Here is a 22,938-nt window from a genome sequence, read left to right as displayed (position 1 = left end):
GAGTTACAGTATTTAAGACCAGCATATGACATTTGTAACGAATTTAAGACTTCTCAAGGCCTTAAATTTAGAAACATGAATTTAAGACTTAAGAATGCGCGGACACCCTGTTATAGATATACGAGGACGGTATTGTCTTCATGAGCACTGCAGTGTTAAATCCTTCAGTAAGAAAAGGGGTAACCGTCGTTCTTAAATACTTTATTTGCACAAATGAAACATGTCACAAGTTCATCACAAGTGATTCATCGTTATGGTACACGCGTTTAGAAAAGATGCAGCTTCCATCCTGACTCCACGGGACACAAGGCACTGTTTACAGAATCCAGAACACAATAGAGACCCTAACATGTGGAGGAGTGACCCTGGGATACAGCATCTTATACATGTGACCATGAGGACGAGCTAACCCAGCTAACACTCATAATCCCAACGTGCCAGTAGGAGGGACCTACTGGTGCTACTTCACTGATGGCTAATGAGAGTTTACAGCCAAGAATCATTCCAACAGCGGCAGTCCATGTCAAATATAAATGTAATGAACACTATCAATACAAAACACAGGCAATAGTTGACAGCCAGGTATTGCTCTAACCTATCGGCCTCCATGTTGAATATAAATATAAATATAATGAACACTATCAATACAAAACTGTTGTGTGTTTTCTGAAGCCGAGCTCTGTTGGTCAGCCGTCTGTTCCCACAAAGGATACATCCTGAATCTCCTCCGGTGGAATAGCTTGTGGAGACCTTCGACTTTAGCGCCGCAGGGAGGAGGGAGTTTGAGCTGGGTGACTTTTCTCTTCACCACTTCAGTAGACCTACACCTCTCCCTTAACACCAGCTCAGACCTGCTCTACACAGACCCCTCCTTCCCTAGTTCAGCTCAGACCTGCTCTACACAGACCCCTCCTTCCCTAGTTCAGCTCAGACCTGCTCTATACAGACCCCTCCTTCCCTAGACCAGCTCAGACCTGCTCTATACCCCTCCTACCCTAGACCATCTCAGACCTGCTCGATCCAGACCCTTTCTACCCCAGACCAGCTCAGACCTGCTCTATACACACCAGCTCAGACCTGCTCTATACCCCTCCTACCCTAGACCAGCTTAGACCTGCTCTATACAGACTAGCTCAGACCTGCTCTATACCCCTCCTACCCTAGACCAGCTCAGACCTGCTCTATACCCCTCCTACCCTAGACCAGCTTAGACCTGCTCTATACAGACTAGCTCAGACCTGCTCTATACACCTGTCTACCACTCAGTCTTCATCCATGACTCCAGTGACAGAGCTCAGGGATTAATTGTTGGGGTCAGGTGTTAAAAGTATTGCGAGGGGGGGGGGGGGGTCCTATGCATTAATCCAGGGGTGTTCAGGGTCTATGTACTGAGCCAGGAGTTATGTGTTCAGTGTCTATGTAACAAGTCAGAAGTTATGTGTTCAGGGTCTAGGTATTAATCCAGGGGTTAGGTGTTCAGGGTCTGTATTAATCCAGGGGTTAGGTGTTTAGGGTCTATGTAAAAATCAGGGGGTTAGGGGTTCAGCGTCTATGTATTTAGCCAGGGGTTAAGTGTTCAGGGTCTATGTATTAATCCAGGGGTTAGGTGTTCAGGGTCTCTGGGCTGAGCCAGGGGATAGGTGTTCCGGTCTATGGGCTGAGCCAGGGGAGGGTTGGTCAGGGTCTATGTGTTGAGCCAGGGGTTAGGTGTTCCGGTCTATGTGTTGAGCCAGGGTTTAGGTGTTCCGGTCTATGTGTTGAGCCAGGGGATAGGTGTTGAGGTCTATGTGTTGAGCCAGGGGAGGGTTGGTCAGGGTCTATGTGTTGAGCCAGGGGATAGGTGTTGAGGTCTATGTGTTGAGCCAAGGGTTAGGTGTTGAGGTCTATGTGTTGAGCCAGGGGAGGGTTGGTCAGGGTCTATGTGTTGAGCCAGGGGTGCTCCAGGCACTGGGCGGCGCTGGCCCGGGTCTGGGGGTCTGGCTGTAGCATGACGAGCAGGAAGTCACTGAACTGGGCGGCTCGCTCCAGGGGCCACTCGTACTTCTCCAGCAGGACCTCGAACAACGCCCAGGGCTTCAGGCTGGCGATGTGGCGCAGCTCACCTGCAGGAGACACACGGCACGTCACCATCCAACCCCAACACGTCACTATCCAACCCCTACACGTCACTATCCAACCCCTCAACTGACTATCAAACCCCAACATATCACTATCAAACCCACCACAGGTCACTATCCAAACTCAACCCACCACACGTCACTATCCAACCCCAACACATCACTATCCAACCCTAAAACGTCACTATCCAACCCCAACACATCACTATCCAACCCCAACCCACCACACGTCACTATCCAACCCCAACACCTGACTATCCAACCCCAACACCTGACTATCCAACCCCCACACCTCACTAACAAACCCCAACACCTCACTATCAAACCCCAACACCTCACTATCCAACCCCAACCCACCAGACGTCACTATCCAACCCCAACAACTCACTATCCAACCCTAACCCTAATATCTAATCCCTAACCCCCCTTGCTAAACCCCAACACTACTCTCTAGCCCTGCTCTCTAACCCTGGTTGTGGAGGGGGATAGACAGTCATACCTCTTCTATCAAAGTATTCTCTGGAGTATCGTCCGGACAGGGCGAAGGGGACAGGGATCGGCCCCAGCAGCTCCATGATGTGGGCGATGTGGTCTGTGGACCAGGAGAACAACGCATGTTACCACAGCATGCTAACGCGACACACCATGCTAACACTACACAGCAGGCTAAAGCTACACAGCATGCTAACGCTACGCAGCATGCTAATGCTACACAGCATGCTAACGCTACACATTATGCTAACGCTACACAGCATGCTAACGCTACACAGCATGCTAACGCTACACAGCATGCTAACGCTACACAGCATGCTAACGCTACACAGCATGCTAAAACTACACAGCGTGCTAAAGCTACACAGCGTGCTAAAGCTACACAGCATGCTAAAGCTACACAGCCTGCTAACACTACACAGCATGCTAACGCTACACAGCATGCTAAAGCTACACAGCATGCTAAAGCTACACAGCCTGCTAACACTACACAGCATGCTAAAGCTACACAGCAGGCTGACGCTACACAGCCTGCTAACACTACACAGCATGCTAAAGCTACACAGCATGGATGGAGCACACTGAGTCGAGTCCAGTACCTTCGTCTCTGGTGTAGTCTTCTCCTGAGTGCGGTTCAAACAGGTAGTCTCCAGTGGCCAGCTCAAACGCCTGCAACAACACAACACAACTCATCCATTATTGTTTGTGCGTATAATGCTGTAGTGTGTGTAGTGTTTAATGGGCTTGTTGTACAAGCCCATTGGGCTTCGTTCCCTCCTTGCATCATTAATGTTAATGTGTGCTAAATAAATAAATAAAATAAATAAACGATGTGTATAGCGTAGTAGGGTGTGTAGTGTTGTAGTGTCTAGTGTGTGTATGTGTGTAGTCTTATAGTTTGTAGTGTGTGTATGTGAATAGTGTAGTTAGGTGTGTAGTGTTGTAGTGTCTAGTGTGTGTATGTGTGTAGTGTTATAGTGTGTAGTGTGTGTATGTGTATAGTGTAGTAGGGTGTGTAGTGTTGTAGTGTGTAGTGTGTGTATGTGTGTAGCGTTGTAGTGTGTGTGTTGTAGTGTCTAGTGTGTGTATGTGTGCAGTGTAGTAGGGTGTAGTGTGTGTATGTGTGTAGTGTTGTAGTGTCTAGTGTGTGTATGTGTGCAGTGTAGTAGGGTGTAGTGTGTGTATGTGTGTAGCGTTGTAGTGTGTACTGTGTATGTGTGTAGTGTAGTAGTGTCTAGTGTGTGTATGTGTGCAGTGTAGTAGGGTGTAGTGTGTGTATGTGTGTAGCGTTGTAGTGTCTAGTGTGTGTATGTGTGTAGTGTAGTAGGGTGTAGTGTGTGTGTGCGTGTAGTGTAGTTGTGTATGTGTGTAGTGTAGTAGGGTGTAGTGTGTGTGTTGTAGTGTCTAGTGTGTGTATGTGTGTAGTGTAGTAGGGTGTAGTGTGTGGATGCGTGTAGCGTTGTAGTGTGTGTGTTGTAGTGTCTAGTGTGTGTATGTGTGCAGTGTAGTAGGGTGTAGTGTGTGTGTAGCGTTGTAGTGTGTACTGTGTATGTCTCACCATACAGGCGGTGCTCCAGATGTCGGCTGCGGTTCCGTACTCCGCTCCGATCAGAACCTCCAGAGCTCGGTACTGCCGGGTCTGGATGTCCTCCGTGAAATGTTTGTACTGGAACACATTGAAATAGATTTAAAATGTTTATACTGAAACACATTGAAATAGATTTAAAATGTTTGTACTGGAACACATTGAAATAGATTTAAAATGTTTATACTGAAACACATTGAAATAGATTTAAAATGTTTATACTGAAACACATTGAAATAGATTTAAAATGTTTATACTGAAACACATTGGAATAGATTTAAAATGTTTGTACTGAAAAACATTGAAATTGATTTAAAATGTTTATACTGAAACACATTGAAATAGATTTAAAATGTTTATACTGAAACACATTGGAATAGATTTAAAATGTTTATACTGAAACACATTGAAATAGATTTAAAATGTTTGTACTGGAACACATTGAAATAGATTTAAAATGTTTGTACTTGAACACATTGGAATAGATTTAAAATGTTTACACTGAAACACATGAAATAGATTTAAAATGTTTTTACTGAAACACATTGAAATACATTTAAAATGTTTATACTGAAACACATTGAAATAGATGTAAAATGTTTATACTGAAACACATTTACAAACAAATAGATTTAAGATGTTTATACTGAAACACATTGAAATAGATTTAAAATATTTATAGAATAGGTATATATATATATAATTGCACCAACTTTGATTGTAACAGATGTCTTACTCAATACTATGTGTTTTATAATATATATTTCATGTATACTTCATAAGGCCTACGAACTGAAAGCCAAAAGGCCACAGACAGACAGACAGACAGCAGTATTAGTGTTATTTTATATCTCTTACCTCCCAGCATGCATTGCCCAGATCAGCAATTTTGACACGAAGTTTGTCTGCGTTCCTGGGATCCAACGGACTGACCAGGAAGTCTGCTGCACTGAACACTGGATAAACAACGAGATGCTAACATTAGAGAAACATGATCCGTTTATATATATAGATATATCTATATCTATATATATACATACACACACACGTGTTGTGTGTGTGTGTGTGTGTGTGTGTGTGTGTGTGTGTGTGTGTGTGTGTGTGTGTGTGTGTGTGCTCTAACCGTCTCGTCCACTTGAGTATCCTGATAAGGAGGAAAGTGCTGACTCAGACGTTGCTGAAATCACAGAGTCGGACATCCCTGATAGGCCAGAGGCTGGACTGGAGAACCGCCCATTACAGCTTTCGTCCAACCAGGAGGAGCCAGATCCCGGACTGGCGTTCTTATCGGTGGTGGACCAGGAAGTGTTGCCATTGACAACCAAGGAAGCTGTTGATATACATTGGTATTTAATGGATATATTGCACTACATTGTTAATAAAAGGATACACTGCAGTTGTACATGCTAGCTGTACAAAATATGTTGAAATGTTGAATACGCATAAATAATTAGAGTTAAGGATAAATATTTCAAGATAAGGATAAATATTATAATAATTTATAAATAATTCATATATTATAAATATATAAAGTATGAAAATAATATTCAAGTCAAAGCATAAATCGATCAAGATAAGTATATTTTATGACGAGTATAAACCTTTCAAGACAGGTATTTTATTTTTTTAAACATTTATTTTACCAGGCAAAATTCTTCATTAGAAAACATGCGAGTTTTAAAATCATTCATAGTGATGAGTTCCTGCAATTTGAGTGTTTTTTTAAAAGTGTTCCCGGCGGAGGGAGAAGAGTACATGAAGGCCCTCTTCCCAAACCCAGTACGAGTTCGGGGGACTGAGGTGGATAGAAAGTCCAGAGAGCGCATACTGTATGATGAATTTGATTTAAAAGTGAGGTAGGTGCAGAGATATGAAAGTATCTTTCAGAGGTATCTTATGTAATCTTTGCCACGAGGGGTTTTCTCAAAGAAAACAACATCCAGAGACGTAGTCTGTTGACATCATGCAACTTTGAGGCTGAATAAGTATCGACATGGAGCCGGACTTACGCAGTGGACCCGCCTCCTGGCAGCCGCTGATGTCATCAGTGTGAGACGGATCGGTGCTTCTATCTTCCATTCTCTGGACGGGAGGGAGAGCGTTAGAGGGTGGAACAGAGGGTTAGATGGTGAAACCGGTGGTTAGATAGTGGGGTGTAGTATGGTATAGTATTACCTGGAGGTCGACTACTCTCTCGTCCAAGAGTCTCTGCTGTCGTCTGGCTTTTCTCTTGATCTTCTTCTTTTTGTTTTTGGAAATCTTACCCTAAAAACACACACGCACACGCGCACACACACACACACACACACACACACACACACACACACACACACACACACACACACACACACACACACACACACACACACACACACACACACACACACACACACACACACTATAATATGGTGCGGTATAGTATGGTATAGTTAAGCATTGTTATAATATGATATTAAAGCTAACGACAAAGGGTAGCTCGGATAACAACTCAGACTGCCCTGGGACAATGTATCGATCTCAATGGTTAGAAACCAATAAAAGAGAAGAAGTTAGTTCATTATCATTCCCTTAACATCCTACTTAGTTCATTATCGTTCCCTTAAAACTACCTGAGGCCAACTGTACTAGCCTCTAGCCTGGGGGTTAGTCAACACACCTCTACTAGTCTGAGGGTTAGTCACCACACCTGTACTAGCCTGAGGGTTAGTCACCACACCTGTACTAAACTCTTACCTGAGCATCCCTTGGGGCCGTACTGACTGCCGTGATTAATGATACAAGGATGAAGAGGGAAGGAACAGAAAGAGGAAACAAAGACATGAAAACAGCCCGGTCAGAACTCCACAGAAACACAGCAACAAAGAGGCAGACGTCTGGTTTACAACCAAAGGAGATGCACATGGTCACCAGAGTACAGCGAGTACAGCGGGGTACTAGTACTCTGCCCTACTAGTACGGCAGAGTACTAGTACGGCAGAATAGTACAGCGTAGCAGAGTATAAGTATGGTAGAGTGGTACAGCACAGCAGAGTACTAGTACAGCAGAGTATTAGTACAGCAGAGTATTAGTACAGCAGAGTAGTACAGCAAAGTATTAGTACAGCAGAGTATTAGTACAGCAGAGTACTAGTACGGCAGAGTACTCGTACAGCCAAATAGAAGTACAGCAGAATACTAGAGCAGCAGAGTATAAGTGCAGCAGAGTACTAGTAAAGCAAAGTACTAGTAAAGTACTATTCAGAGGACACATGAAGGGTGAAAGGAGACTAGTCTGTTCAGTTTATTCTAACTTTCTATTGATAATTACACACAAGGCCGGTGAGTTCGTAAATGATAGAAGTTTGAGGTACTTCTACAGCGTTAAAATGAGCCATGTTGGATATGAAATGAGCCATACACCATTGTGATAATAGAAGTGTCCTAGAAGCTTAAGCCTCTTTTCTCATTGTTGATTTAGCGATATTCAAAACATGTGTTACAACACATTTCACCGTTTCAGAGGGACATGTCATTTTATCACAAATGTTGCAGCAGGCCTATGGAGACGGCGGGAGGAGCACGTGCAGTTCTGCCTTGACCCAGTAGGACTGCTGGACCAGAGGTTCTGCTATGACCCAGTAGGACTCCTGGACCAGAGGTTCTGCTTTGACCCAGTAGGACTGCTGGACCAGAGGTTCTGCAATGACCCAGTAGGACTGCTGGACCAGAGGTTCTGCTATGACCCAGTAGGACTGCTGGACCAGAGGTTCTGCTCTGACCCAGTAGGACTGCTGGACCAGAGGTTCTGCTATGACCCAGTAGGACTGCTGGACCAGAGGTTCTGCTATGACCCAGTAGGACTGCTGGACCAGAGGTTCTGCTATGACCCAGTAGGACTGCTGGACCAGAGGTTCTGCTCTGACCCAGTAGGACTGCTGGGTCAGAGGTTAGTTCTTCTATAACACAGTAGGACTGCTGGACCAGAGGTTCTGCTATGATCCAGTAGGACTGCTGGACCAGAGGTTCTGCTTTAACCCAGTAGGACTGCTGGACCAGAGGTTCTGCTATGACCCAGTAGGACTGCTGGGTCAGAGGTTAGTTCTTCTATAACCCAGTAGGACTGCTGGACCAGAGGTTCTGCTATGACCCAGTAGGACTGCTGGACCAGAGGTTCTGTTATAACCCAGTAGGACTGCTGGGTCAGAGGTTAGTTCTTCTATAACACAGTAGGACTGCTGGACCAGAGGTTCTGCTCTGACCCAGTAGGACTGCTGGACCAGAGGTTCTGCTATGACCCAGTAGGACTGCTGGACCAGAGGTTCTGCTCTGACCCAGTAGGACTGCTGGACCAGAGGTTCTGCTCTGACCCAGTAGGACTGCTGGACCAGAGGTTCTGCTATGACACAGTAGGACTGCTGGACCAGAGGTTCTGCTATGACCCAGTAGGACTGCTGGACCAGAGGCTCTGCTATGACCCAGTAGGACTGCTGGGTCAGAGGTTAGTTCTTCTATAACCCAGTAGGACTGCTGGACCAGAGGTTCTGCTATGACCCAGTAGGACTGCTGGGTCAGAGGTTCTGCTATAACCCAGTAGGACTGCTGGACCAGAGGTTCTGCTCCGACCCAGTCGGCCTGCGGGCCCCTGGACTGGTGGTCACCTGAGGAGCCGGAGGGGGGTGGGGCCCCGGCCCTCTGCCACACGGTGGCCTCGGCCGCCAGCCTCCGGATGTACAGCTCGTCCACGTCCAGCAGGATGTTCTCCGGCTTGATGTCCGTGTGGATGATCTTACACTTGGTGTGGAGGTAGTGGAGACCCTGCAGGACCTGCAGCCACGGGCACACCAACACACGTCTCCTCAACACGGATAGGATGGTCACAACCGCTGTCTTACGTAATGTTATTGTGTCTTGTTCTCGAGTTCAAGTTCTTATGATTTGTGAAACGCACAACATAACAGGCAAAGCAGTCATAGCTGGCAGTGAACCTTTTGTAACCCGAGCTCTCCTTAACAATGCAAAATATATTAAAAAAAAAGGAAAAAGGTACAGTGGAATTAAGTACATAATAGTTACATATATTCTAAAACTATAATATAGGTACAGTATAAAATACATGTAAAGTAATATATAGCTACTTTAGACCACAGCCTCAGGAGAGAGATTAACAATACCGTGGCAACCTATGTGTGTGTGTGTGTGTGTGTGTGTGTGTGTGTGTGTGTGTGTGTGTGTGTGTGTGTGTGTGTGTGTGTGTGTGTGTGTGTGTGTGTGTGTGTGTGTGTGTGTGTGTGCGTTACCTGTCTGATGATGGATTTAACACAGACCAGAGGTAGCCCCATGTAGTTGGACTTAATGATCCACTTCAACAACTGGTGACCGAGAACCTCCATCACCATACACACATCTGGGCCAGGGTTAGGGAACATACCATAATACTATCTGACCCTAACCTCCATCACCATACACACATCTGGGCCAGGGTTAGGGAACATACCATAATACTATCTGACCCTAACCTCCATCACCATACACACATCTGGGCCAGAGTTAGGGAACATATAGATCCATACTATAACACTACTAATGATGCACAAGACAGATAGGCAGATAGAGACAGACAGACGCATAGTGACAGACAGGCACAGGGACAGACAGGTAGACATGTACAGGGAGGAGACGGTAAGTTTTTTGTTGCCAAGGATACGAACGCCGTTGACTCCGGAGATCTTGAAGTCATCGATCAGCTGGACCATGGTCTCTCTGTAGCCGTCAGTAGGGTCGCTGTCCCTCACCTAGTACACACACACACACACACACACACACACACACACACACACACACACACACACACACACACACACACACACACACACACACACACACACACACACACACACACACACACACACACACACACACACTTGTTTTTGCATGGTTGTGCTGGATTTTCAGATCTACTTTTATTGCGTTGTTCCCATGCTAACGCTAGTCTTACTGTTACACGTGTGTAAGGGTGTGTGTGTGTGTGTGTGTGTGTGTGTGTGTGTGTGTGTGTGTGTGTGTGTGTGTGTGTGTGTGTGTGTGTGTGTGTGTGTGTGTGTGTGTGTCTCTTACACATCGAAGTAGTTTAATCTCATCCAGTGCCGTCTCTGTGTAGTGCAGCGCACTTTTGACAACTTTTAGTGCAACAAACCTCTTCTTTCTGGAAAATGAAACACACACGCTTAGCAACATCAAACCTAACAAAAAGTCTCATTACTATGTCACTGTGATCTAGGGTAACATAGGGTTACTGTGTTGGGAAGGAAAGAAAGCGAGTCTAGTCTGAGATGTCAGCAAACGTTAGAATCAAATAAAGCCAATGTGAGTCCAGCCGTCCAAAGAGCTCGTGATGATAGTGTGATATGCGTGCCTGTGTGCATGCGTGTGACTGCATGCATGTTTGTTTGGGTGCGTGGGTGTGTATGTGTGCTGCATGCAAGTGCTTGTGTGCGTGTGCGATGTGTGTGCGCGTGTGTGCATGTTCGTAAGCGTGCCTGTGTCTGTAAGTGATGTGTGGTTGTGGTTGTGCGTGTGGGTGTGTGTCTGTGCGTGATGTGTGGTTGTGGTTGTGCGTGTGGGTGTGTGCGTACTGTAGGTCCCAGCAGAGCCAGACGGTGGAGAAGTGTCCCCAGCCCAGCTTCCGGACCACGTGGTAGCGAGCGTTGAACAGATCCCCGATCTGCACTGGGTAGTAGCCCCCTACACACACACACACACACACACACACACACACACACACACACACACACACACACACACACACACACACACACACACACACACACACACACACACACACACACACACACACACACACACACACACACACACACACAGATGTAATGTTGTGTATAAAGTAACTAGAAGTACTCTGTAATCTGATACCTTTACAGATGTAATGTTATTATAAAGTAACTAGAAGTACTCTAATCTGATACATTTAAAGATGTAATGTTATGTATAAAGTAACTAGAAGAACTCTGAAATTGGATACATTTAAAGATGTAATGTTATGTATAAAGTAACTAGAAGTACTCTGTAATCCTATACCTTTACAGTGTAATGTTGTGTATAAAGTAACTAGAAGTACTCTGTAATCCTATACCTTTATAGTGTAATGTTGTGTATAAGGTAACTAGAAGTACTCTGTAATCTGATACCTTTACAGATGTTATGTTATTATAAAGTAACTAGAAGTACTCTGAGTCTGTAATCTGATACCTTTACAGATGTAGTGTTGTGTATACAGTTACTAGAAGCACTCTGTAGTCCGATACCTTTACAGTAGTCAGAAGAGTCCTCTTGCTCTTCGTCGTCAGACCCCAGCAGCTCAAGTGGAGGCGGAGTCAAACCAGGAGGTGGCAGGTTAAAATCCGGAGGAGGCGGGCTCAGAGTCTGATTGGGCGTGGTCTGATTGCGGTTAGATGATGACAGGGTGGCTGGTTGGCTAGTAAGCGTCGCAGAGGCAGGGACCAGAGACGCAGGGGAAGGAGGAACGAAGGACGATGGAGGAGGGCCTGGGGGTGGAGGAGGGCCTGGGGGTGGAGGAGGCCAGAGGGATGGAGGAGGGCCTGAGGACGGAGGAGGGCCTGGGGATGGAGGAGGGCCTGGGGGTGGAGGAGGGCCTGAGGACGGAGGAGGGTCTAGGGATGGAGGAGGGCCTGGGGGTGGAGGAGGCCAGAGGGATGGAGGAGGGCCTGGGGATGGAGGAGGGCCTGAGGACGGAGGAGGGCCTGGGGATGGAGGAGGGCCTGACGATGGAGGAGGGCCTGGAGGTGGAGGAGGGCCCGAGGACGGAGGAGGGCCTGAGGACGGAGGAGGGCCTGGAGGTAGAGGTGGGTCCGGGCGGAGGTGATTCTGGTCGGAAGGAGTATTATATGGAGGTGATTGAATTAGTCTTTGGTGGGAGGATGGAGGTGATTGCGGGGGGGGATCCTGGGTAATACCCGGGCCTGTGGTGTTGTGGCAGGTAGGAGGACCAGGTGGACAGGCAGGTGTGTCCAGAGTAGAGCTCAGGAGGGCTGGCAGTGTGTACGAGCTTGGGGACGCGTCCCTGAGGATCTGACTGAGCTCATCAGTAGAGGCCATCCGACACCTGAAACAGAAACAGGATCTGCTGTTACTAGAGCCAGCAGACATTCGAGCTTCGGACATTCCTTGAGTTTCCCAACTCAACATTTTCTGTGAAGCAAAAAAAGTCAGTTCATGGTGCGTATTTGTCCCTGTAAACGTATTTACGTATTTATCCTCGTGGTTTTCTTCTTGTACACACGTTCTACATAACACGGCCTGGACTACTAGAGACCTGGACCTGGTCTACAAGGACCTGATACTGGTCTAGTAGAGACCTGTATCTGGTCTACTGGGATCTGTATCTGCTCTACCAGGACCTTGATCTGGTCAGCTACAACCTGGATCTGGTCCACTACGGACCTGGATCTGGTATAGTAGGACCTGGAGGTAGTTTAGGGTTATGACCGGGTCATAGCATTGAAGAGGCAGATTGAAGTGCTCCAGAAATGATACTGGTGATAAAATTAGACTTGGACCCAACGTGGGTATAAATGACTCATTTAAGCTGATTAGGGCAAATTCTAACCGTAGTCGAACAACCAGGACCTCCACCATGACAACTCCATTCCAGTTTAAAAGGGAAATGGAAAAAGGGCAAGTGACGCTATGCTGGGCATCTATAACAAACAGCAATGAACACATAACACATGAACACAACCTTGAACCCTAGACTCACTTCAAGCCATCACACAGAACTCAACACTGAAGGCTTGTTGAGAGCTGAGTCAATGTTCCTATGTGGAGCGCTGACTGACTGAGGTATTTATAGAGCTGCTGCTGCTTGGGACCGCAATCCTGATTCTGCCCCTTACTCTGCACTAAGCACCACTAAGACGTACTCAACCCACCGTCGTCCAGACTCAACCCACCATCCCCCAGACTCAACCCAACATCCCCCAGACTCATACCAACCATCCCCCAGACTAACCAGACTCGACCCCACCATCACCAAGACTCAACCCACCATCACCAAGACTCAACCCATCATCACCCAGACTCAACCCATCATCACCAAGACTCAACCCCACCATCACCAAGACTCAACCCACCATCACCCAGACTCAAACCAACCATCCCCCAGACTAACCAGACTCAACCCATCATCACCCAAACTCAACCCATCATCCCCAAGACTCAACCAACCATCCCCCAGACTAACCAGACTCAACCCATCATCACCCAAACTCAACCCATCATCCCCAAGACTCAACCAACCATCCCCCAGACTAACCAGACTCGACCCCACCATCACCAAGACTCGACCCACCATCCCCCAGAATCAACCCACCATCACCCAAACTAACCAGACTCAACCCACAATCACCCAGACTAACCAGACTCAACCCAACAAACCAGACTCAACCCAACAAACTGGACTCAAACCCACCATCACCCAGACTAACCAGACTCAACCCACCATCACCCAGACTAACCAGACTCAACCCAACAAACCAGACTCAAACCCACCATCACCCAGACTAACCAGACTCAACCCAACAAACCAGACTCAAGCCAACAAACTAGACTCAAACCCACCATCACGCAGACTAACCAGACTCAACCCAACAAACCAGACTCAAGCCAACAAACTAGACTCAAACCCACCATCACGCAGACTAACCAGACTCAACCCAACAAACCAGACTCAACCCAACAAACTAGACTCAAACCCGCCGTCAACCAGACTAACCAGACTCAGACTGCAGTGCTGTTTTTAGCAAGATCAGGTTGAAGTTGCATCTACCCATAGTAGATCAAATTAACGTGAACATTATAGCTATTAGGGTTAGACGAGAGGAGACACCCCCCCCCCCCCCCCCCCCCCCCCCCCCCCCCCCCAGACACACTAGATGGGTGTGCTCTGATAAATTCTAACCGCAGTTTGCATAAGTGGTTATTGGTTCCATAATCCAATACATTCAAGACCTGTCAAAATCGTATTAAGGACATTTTAAGGCCTCATTTGAGATTATTGGATTTTTGACTTTTTAAGGACCCGGTGAAACCCTGTTACAGCCCTAGATCCTGACATCCTTACAGTCCTACATCCTTTTAGTCCTACATCCTTACAGCCCTGCATCCTCAGAGCCCTACATCCTTAAAGTCCTAGATCCTTACAGCAGTACATCCTTACAGCCCTACATCCTTCAGTCCTATATCCTTAGAGCCCTACATCCTTACAGTCCTACATCCTCACAGCCCTACATCCTTACAGCTCTACATCCTTCAGTCCTATATCCTTACAGCCCTACATCCTTCAGTCCTCCTACATCCTTACAGTCCTACATCCCAACAGCCCTAAATCATTACAGTCATAGATTATTATCATCCTACACCCTAACAGCTCTAGATACTTAACGTCCTACTTCACTAGGTATACATCCTAACAGTCCTGTAGGGCTGTTCTATGAGTTTGAACCGCCCAGGTTGTTATAATATATATAAATCTTAACGTATGGCACATTTGTGTGTTGCTTGTGATTCGGGTGAAGAGATGGACTGAAGGAGCTGACACTCTGAACCCTTGAAGAGAGAGGAGGTTATCTAACTATCTATCACCGACCACCACAGAGAACAAGGAGCTACCTGCCGTCCACCCCGTCCGGCTCCCCGAGGGCCCGCCGGTTCTTCTTGCCCTTTCTTCGGTTTTTCTTCCCCTGGCCACCGGCGCTCGGCCGGCTGCTCGGGTCGCCGCCCACCGCTGAACACAGCATCATGTTAATAACCACCGCTGGTATGTTACAAATGTCTGATACATTCACCACAGCTATATGGTCAGCTGTTGTAGATACTTGATACTAGATACTTGATACTAGACACTAAATACTAGACACTAAATGCTAGACACTAGATACTAGACACTATCCTGGTATCTGGAGCTGAAGGACCAGTGTTTAGTAAATAGTGTCATAGCTTAGCATCTGGCGCTAGCTTGACCCTCTCGGACAGCGTGCAGTACAGAGGTACCTCAATATAATCATATTAACACTCATACTAATATCATCATACTATTAGTATTACTCGCACCTTACCTATCAACATAGTCGCCAGTCTGACAGTCTCTCCAGCTAGAGAGAAACAGTCTCTTAGGTTAACTCCGTCCAGATACTTATTATCGTGGTCTAGTAGTACTAGTAGACTACTACAATATACTGAGGAGTGAAGGAGAATTTGCTGAGGTTATTTTGGGCTCATTTCCTTCGCCGGAGTCTAGGCTTGACGCATGCGTCGTGCTACCGCTCTTCAAACAGCTGTCACCGTCACCGGACGGATCAGCGCATGCGCCATGGGCAGCAGGCGAGTACGCTCCTGCAGTACATGTGAACACATCCGCGCCCCAGCAACATGATTGGTTGAAACATATATGGAGAAAATGAAAGTGAAACTACCGTTTCCCAGACTTCAGAAATCTAACGGCTAATCCGTGATACTGTTCTACCGCTCTATCTACGGTGGTCGTCTTTCTCTACTACAAAATAATAGTCTTCATACTAGAGCTGAAGTCTCCTCACCATCTCTGTCGTAATCCAGTCTGTAATCTAGATTACATTAGTAATCTAGATTACATTTATAATCTAGAGGTCAATTCAAAACAGACAAAGAGGGAGATTTTAAAATTAGAATTTTATTCATTGGATCTTCGAATTGTAAACATTTTCATGGAAGAAAAAAGAGAAACATATTCAAACGTTTATTCTTACTATACAACAGCTATTTACAATATCCACACCATGCTAGCAAGCTTTACACAATAACCATAAAAAACACTGAACTGTTCAAGGCAAATTACATTAAAAAAGTATTCCCTTTCAAAACATTAAATAAAAAAATGGCCTTCTGACTGGAGAAGGTCTGAATAACCTATCTCCATGCAGTCTTTACAGCCCCCCACCCCTTCTCTCTCTCTCTCTCTCTCTCTCTCTCTCTCTCTCTCTCTCTCTCTCTCTCTCTCTCTCTCTCTCTCTCTCTCTCTCTCTCTCTCTCTCTCTCTCTCTCTCTCTCTCTCTCTCTCTCTCTCTCTCTCTCTCTCGCCCCATCTCTCCCCCAATCCAACCTCCCTCTCGCTCTGTATCTCTCTTACTGGTATACATACTGGTATGTACTACAGTATTTATGTACTGGAATCTACTACAGTTACAGTATATACAAACTGGTATATACTACTGTCATCTATTGGATCCAAAAGGGAAAATAAATGTTGATAGCAACGTAATGTTGATCATGCAAATAGAGAACGGCTTAACAACAGGAAGATATCAAGATGCTGTCTGGTAGGACCTCTTTATATAGGATATAGGGGCCGAGATCCTACCACTACATCGCTCTATAGTCTAAGATATAGAGTCATATCGTTATACTATAGAGCCATATAGAGGTCAGATCTCTTCCTCTATATCGCTCTATAGTATAACGCTATGTAGTTATATCGTTAAACTAGAATATACAGTTATATATTCATGAAGGTATAGAGTTATATCTTTAAACTACAGGCAGGTAAAGAATGTGCAGGTAAAGTATTGAAAGTTAGAAGTGGAACACAGGAAGTAGAAAACCGTAAGTAGAACAGAGGAAGTAGGAAACAGGAAGTATAACACAGGAAGTAGGAAACCGTAAGTAGAACACAGGAAGTAGAACACAGGAATTGGAATCCACAAAGCTTAACGCACAAAATTAGTTCACCCCAGTTTACACATCCATCCGCCCAAACACCCACCCCCACCCCACACACACACACACACACACACACACACACACACACACACACACACACACACACACACACACACACACACACACACACACACACACACACACACACACACAAACACAGTCTGGATGAGAGGGATATAATTGCAGTTCACAGCGTACAGGCTGACAGATCTACAGGCAGGAAGACAGACAGGCAGTCAGGCAGAATACTGAAAATTCAGTAATGAGTTGGTAATGAAAGAAAAAGGCACATGTGTGATTTCCTAAGAATAAATAATTTACACGCAATCATTTACTCTCCTTTCTCACATTGAGTTGGGGGCCTACCTTCTTACTAGCGTATTGCTAAATGTTCCCTTTTGTCTGGAGATTTTTTAACGTCAGTAAACATTATCATAAAATACTGGAGCTATCTCCAGCCCTAACCTTAAAAATAACAGTCAAAGTCTACTATCTTAGAAAACGGTCCAAGTCTACTTTCATAGAAAACTGTCAGAGTCGACGATCTTAGAAAACGGTCAAATTCTATGATCTTAGAAAAATGTCAAATTCTATGATCTTAGAAAATTGTCCAAGTCTGCAATCTTAGAAAACTGTCCAAGTCTGCGATCTTAGAAAACTGTCCAAGTCTACGATCTTAGAAAAATGTCGAAATCTACGATCATAGAAAACATGACCCTGCAACAAGGACTTCTGGGAGATTTTTCACAGCAGCCCTGACTTTGATTCGATTGTCTCAAGTCAATGAAATATATAAACTACTAGTCTGCTAGTCTACTAGTAGTACGGAATCTGAATAAACTGCAGTGCTCTAGCAGTATTCAATGAGTGGTACCTTAATAAACTTGGCACGTGGCAGTAGTATTTTTGGAGTATGTCAATGTAGTACTAGTATCTCAGTAGTACTAGTATCTCAGTCGTACGTAGTATTGGCAGTAGTTTTTCTGGAGTACATCCCATTAGCACAAGTATTTTAGAAGTACTTAGTAGTACACCACAAGTATTTCAGGAGTACGTAGTAGAAGTGCTAATATTTTAGTAGTAAGTAGTTGTAGTAGTAGTCGTAGTAATTCTACTAGATTCAGGAGTACGTAGCATTAGTACTACCATTTTTGTAGTAAGTAGTAGTAGTAATTATACTCGTATTTCTGGAGTAAGTAGTGCTGGTACTAGTATTTTAGTAGTAAGTAGTAGTCTTAGTGTTTCAGGATTATGTAGTAATGGTTGTATTTCAGGAGTATGTCGTTATAATACTAGCAATCCCCCTTCCTCACAGAAAATAGCAGATTTTAATTGGTTGTTTGTTGACCAATCAGAATTATGGGTCTGTTGAGGGTCAGAGTTCAACCTTGGTGAAGGTCACCCAATGTTATCAGAAGAACCTTAGCAGGCTGATCAGAGAGGTCAGAGGTCAGTGACCTTGTTTTCAGTAGGCTGATCAGAGGTCAGTGACCTTGTTCTCCAGTAGGGCTGCGACCTGCTGTAGTCTGTAGGCTAACTGCATCTTCTGACCTCCGCTGTCCTCATCAAGAGAGGACATCACCTAGAAAACAGAAATATAGATTCAAATAAACTCTAGAGGACTTCATCCATATGGATTACAATATGAATATACTTCAGTGTTTCCCCTATATGCACATGCATATGTGCACATGCACGTGCATATAGGGGAAACAATATGTGCAGATTGGGGAAACAAATATGACCGCCGTTGCTGAATTTCTTTTTTTTAACAAGAGGTGAGGAGAGCTTCATATTAACGGAGGAACTTCCGCAGATTCTGAGTTTGCGGTTCAATAGATCATCAGTGAAACATCGTTGCGACACAATTGAGTGTAGTAACCCAGCTACAACATTGTTTTCATCCAAACGAGCCGTCTTCAGCGAACGTTGAATTGCATTGGCTTCTACGAGCAGTCGGCTTTCAGCCGCGAGCTTAGGGACCGTCCGCAAAGTCCAAAACTGAAAACGACCACAATGGTAAAATTTCAATAGCGTCGCCATTATTGACTCTAGAGCCCCAAAACGTGTTTCATAGAGGCATGGCCTCTTCATCGTCCTACTACAACCTTTAGTTTTGAAAAATATATCTCTTATTTTTTAAGATTTTTTATTTAGGAACAATTTCAATAGCGTTGCCATTATTGAATCTAGATCCCTAAAACGTTTCCATATGCATGGGCTCTTAATGGTCTTACTGCAACCTTAAGTTTTGAAAAATAGATCTCTACTTATTTTAAGAAATTTCTCTTTAGCAAAAAATGTCAATATACTTTTTTTTTTAGCAACATTTTCAGTAGCGTCGCCATTATTGACTCTAGAGCCCAAAACTTGTTCAATAGAGGCATGGCCTCTTATGGTCCTACTGCAACCTTTGTGACGGAGAGAGGGGAGGGAGTGGGAAGATGCATTGGTTTGAGGCACAGACCCTTTCGATTGTTGTAGTATTTGGGTTATGGGATTTTAATGTATAGGGTGGTTGTTGATATAAAATATTTTTTGTTAAATAAATGTAAATAATGGTTTTAAAGATTATACTTGTAATATGTTCAATCTCTCCTTATTTCCCCTGCTCATTACTGTGCAGAAATGTATTGTATGTATGTTGCCAGGCAGACATAGAAACCTCCCGGCAGGGTGCGCTTTGCGAGCACACAAAAAGAATTGCGCTGCGAAAAAAATAACAATTCACCTCCGATGCTGCAACTCCATCCTAGGGGAAGCACTGTACTTATATATTATTCTACATGTATATTAAAGGAGCACTTTATAAAACTAGTGCCATCGAGCAATGAAGGGCAGATTTCAACCAACATTATCAAAATATATATATATACATTCATAAACATAACCAAACTGATATATATTTATATTATATATACAACATATAGTACACAATCACCTCAGGTGCACCTTACATAGTACCTGGTCGTAGATTTATTTATAGTATATAGTACCCTGTTGTAGTATTTATTTATAGTATATAGTACCTTGTCGTAGTATTTATTGATGTACTTGTAGAGTTCATGAAGCGCCACAAGACTGCTCATCTCTGATGCAAAACTCTGGAGGTGAGGGAAGAAACAGACAGAGAGAGACAGGAAGAAACAAATAGGTAGAGAGACAGGGAGAGACAGACAGGTAGAGAGAGACAGACAGGTAGAGCGAGACAGGGAGAAACAGATAGGTAGAGAGACCGGGAGAGACAGACAGGTAGAGAGAGACAGACAGGTAGAGAGAGACAGGGAGAGACAGACAGGTAGAGAGAGACAGACAGGTAGAGCGAGACAGGGAGAAACAGATAGGTAGAGAGACCGGGAGAGACAGACAGGTAGAGAGAGACAGACAGGTAGAGAGAGACAGGGAGAGACAGACAGGTAGAGAGGGACAGGTAGAGAGAGACAGGGAGAGAGGGACAGGGAGAGAGGGACAGGTAGAGAGAGACAGGGAGAGAGGGACAGGGGGGGAGTGACAGGGAGAGAGGGACAGGGGGAGAGAGACCGGTAGAGAGAGACAGGTAGAGAGAGACAGGGAGAGAGGGACAGGAAGAGAGAGGGACAGGAGGAGAGAGACAGGGGGGAGAGACCGGTAGAGAGAGACAGGTAGAGTGAGACCTTTACATTAAACATTATAGCATCACATGATAAGCCCATTGTAAAGACAGGTAGTGCTGCCCTCTCCATTAGATGTGCTGCTATGTGTGCATGCGTGTGTGTGTGTGTGTGTGTGTGTGTGTGTGTGTGTGTGTGTGTGTGTGTGTGTGTGTGTGTGTGTGTGTGTGTGTGTGTGTGTGTGTGTGTGTGTGTGTGTGTGTGTTACCCCTGATAGTCCTGTGAGGGTGGAGTTCATCTCCTGGTAACAGCCAGAAGCTGCACTGTGAATGTCGCTGTAATAACTACACACACACACACACACACACACACACACACACCACACACACACACACACACACACACACACACACACACACACACACACACACACACACACACGTTAGTATATTGGTAACTGCTATAGAACCCTTCATATACATTAACAAAAATATATTAAAGACAGACAGACAGACAGACAGACAGACAGACAGACAGACAGACAGACAGACAGACAGACAGACAGACAGACAGACAGACAGACAGACAGACAGACAGACAGATAGACAGACACTCACCGCTCCACCATTTGTTTGTATCGGGGGATTTCCCGCGCGTAGAGCAGTTTATTAACGGGGGAATCCTGAAAACCCAACACACTTTGATTACAATCTACTCATTATCTACTAATACAACAGATCTATTACTACAGTGGATCTATTCATTATAGATCTACTACAATAGTTCTCTTCATTATATATATATTATTATAATATATCCATTTTAGATATACTAGCACAATAGATCTATTCATTATATATATATTACTACAATAGATATGTTCATTATAGATACATTACTACAATATATCTATTCATTATAGGTCTATACTTTTTTTATATTTGATCATCTATGATTATCTATTTATTTACAGTGCTGTATATAATGGACAGACAGACAGTATATAGAGAGACAGACAGTATACAGAGACGGACAGACAGACAGTATATAGACAGACAGGCAGTATTCGGAGGGACAGACGTACCCGGCCCACTTTGTGCTCGGACGTGGTGCAGGAGTCTATGAACGTCTGGGCGATGACTGACAGGACGGCGTCGATGCTGTCCGTCACCTGGACGTCGAACACGAACTGGGGGTTCTTCAGGATGTTAACCCAGAACCTCAGAGGAAGACTGGGACACAAGACCGTCAGTAACCCAGCCTTATCTTAACCCTAACCCCTTATCCTAACCCTAACCCTTATCTTAACCCAGAACCTCAGAGGAAGACTGGGGCACAAGACCGTCAGTAACCCAGCCTTATCTTAAACCTAACCCATTACCCTAACCCTAACCCTTATCTTAACCCAGAACCTCAGAGGAAGACTGGGACACAAGACCGTCAGTAACCTAGCCTTATCTTAACCCTAACCCATTACCCTAACCCTTAACCTGACCTTAACCCAGAACCTCAGAGGAAGACTGGGACACAAGAACGTCAGTAACCTAGCCTTATCTTAACCCTAACCCCTTATCCTAACCCTTACACTGACCCTATCCTAAATCCAGAACCTCAGAGGAAGACTGGGACACAAGAACGTCAGTAACCTAGCCTTATCTTAACCCTAACCCCTTATCCTAACCCTTACACTGACCCTATCCTAAATCCAGAACCTCAGAGGAAGACTGGGACACAAGACCGTCAGTGACCTACCCTTATCTTAACCCTAACACTAACACTTATCCTAACCCTGACCCTGACACAGAACCTCAGAGTTAGACTGGGACATAAGACAGTCAGTAACCTAGCCTTATCCTTACCCTTATCTTAACCCTTATCCTAACCCTAACCCTGACCCTTATCCTGACCCTCATCTCCCAACCCTGATCTACTAGCTGGTCTGTTACCGGCTGGTCTTCTAGACCTGACTTACTAGCTGGTACGTTACCGGCTGGTTTCTAGACCTGGCCTCCTAGCTGGTCTGTTACCGGCTGGTCCTCTAGACCTGACCTCCTAGCTGGTCTGTTACCGGCTGGTCCTCTAGACCTGGCCTCCTAGCTGGTCTGTTACCGGCTGGTCCTCTAGACCTGACCTCCTAGCTGGCCTGTTACCGGCTGGTCCTCTAGACCTGTCCTCCTAGCTGGTCTGTTACCGGCTGGTCCTCTAGACCTGTCCTCCTAGCTGGCCTGTTACCGGCTGGTCCTCTAGACCTGACCTCCTAGCTGGTCTGTTACCGGCTGTTCTTCTAGACCTGTCCTCCTAGCTGGTCTGTTACCGGCTGGTCCTCTAGACCTGTCCTCCTAGCTGGCCTGTTACCTGTTGGTCCTCTAGACCTGGCCTCCTAGCTGGC

General features: G+C 45.3%; 2 protein-coding genes across 8 annotated transcripts in view; both read right to left on the bottom strand.

Annotated features, from left to right (window-relative positions):
* Window positions 1-180: 180 nt before the first annotated feature.
* Window positions 181-15,548, bottom strand: srpk3 (SRSF protein kinase 3). Of its 7 annotated transcripts, none has more exons than XR_003976184.1 (18): window positions 15,321-15,548; window positions 14,875-14,989; window positions 11,493-12,310; window positions 10,806-10,914; window positions 10,288-10,375; window positions 9,878-9,965; window positions 9,471-9,577; window positions 8,832-8,997; window positions 6,928-6,953; window positions 6,370-6,459; window positions 6,204-6,276; window positions 5,318-5,524; window positions 5,053-5,150; window positions 4,168-4,275; window positions 3,209-3,278; window positions 2,617-2,709; window positions 893-2,102; window positions 181-851 (listed from the first exon to the last, which is right to left on the bottom strand). XR_003976184.1 is itself a non-coding variant. In XM_030351618.1 (18 exons), the coding sequence occupies exons 1-18, from the start codon at window positions 15,328-15,330 to the stop codon at window positions 1,818-1,820; spliced, it is 2,451 nt and encodes an 816-aa protein (XP_030207478.1). In that variant the 5' UTR covers window positions 15,331-15,548; the 3' UTR covers window positions 181-1,817. The 7 variants fall into 7 exon arrangements, 2 of the variants coding, with proteins under 2 accessions (XP_030207478.1, XP_030207463.1); XR_003976188.1 differs by having other exon boundaries at window positions 934-2,102; XR_003976166.1 differs by having other exon boundaries at window positions 181-1,077; window positions 1,140-2,102.
* Window positions 15,549-15,893: 345 nt separating this feature from the next.
* Window positions 15,894-22,938, bottom strand: part of plxnb3 (plexin B3) — a 47,949-nt gene continuing 40,904 nt past the window's right edge. The window contains 5 exon segments of the mRNA XM_030351638.1: window positions 15,894-18,541; window positions 19,989-20,063; window positions 20,818-20,893; window positions 21,167-21,231; window positions 21,634-21,781. Of these exon segments, the coding sequence (XP_030207498.1) occupies window positions 18,437-18,541; window positions 19,989-20,063; window positions 20,818-20,893; window positions 21,167-21,231; window positions 21,634-21,781 (469 nt within the window). The 3' untranslated portion in view covers window positions 15,894-18,436.

This window comes from Gadus morhua, chromosome 1 (genome assembly GCF_902167405.1).
Source record: "Gadus morhua chromosome 1, gadMor3.0, whole genome shotgun sequence".
Lineage (NCBI taxonomy): Eukaryota > Metazoa > Chordata > Actinopteri > Gadiformes > Gadidae > Gadus > Gadus morhua.
The sequence above is the reverse complement of the archived record's forward strand: the minus strand, read 5'-3'. Positions and strand labels throughout refer to the sequence as shown.

Coding starts and splice junctions, on each gene's coding strand:
- srpk3 (XM_030351603.1), bottom strand. Junction 9,578..9,877: donor CTCCGGAGTCAACGGCGTTC/GTATCCTTGGCA, acceptor ACCCTGGCCCAG/ATGTGTGTATGGTGATGGAG. Junction 8,998..9,470: donor TTAAATCCATCATCAGACAG/GTAACGCACACA, acceptor CCGTGGCTGCAG/GTCCTGCAGGGTCTCCACTA.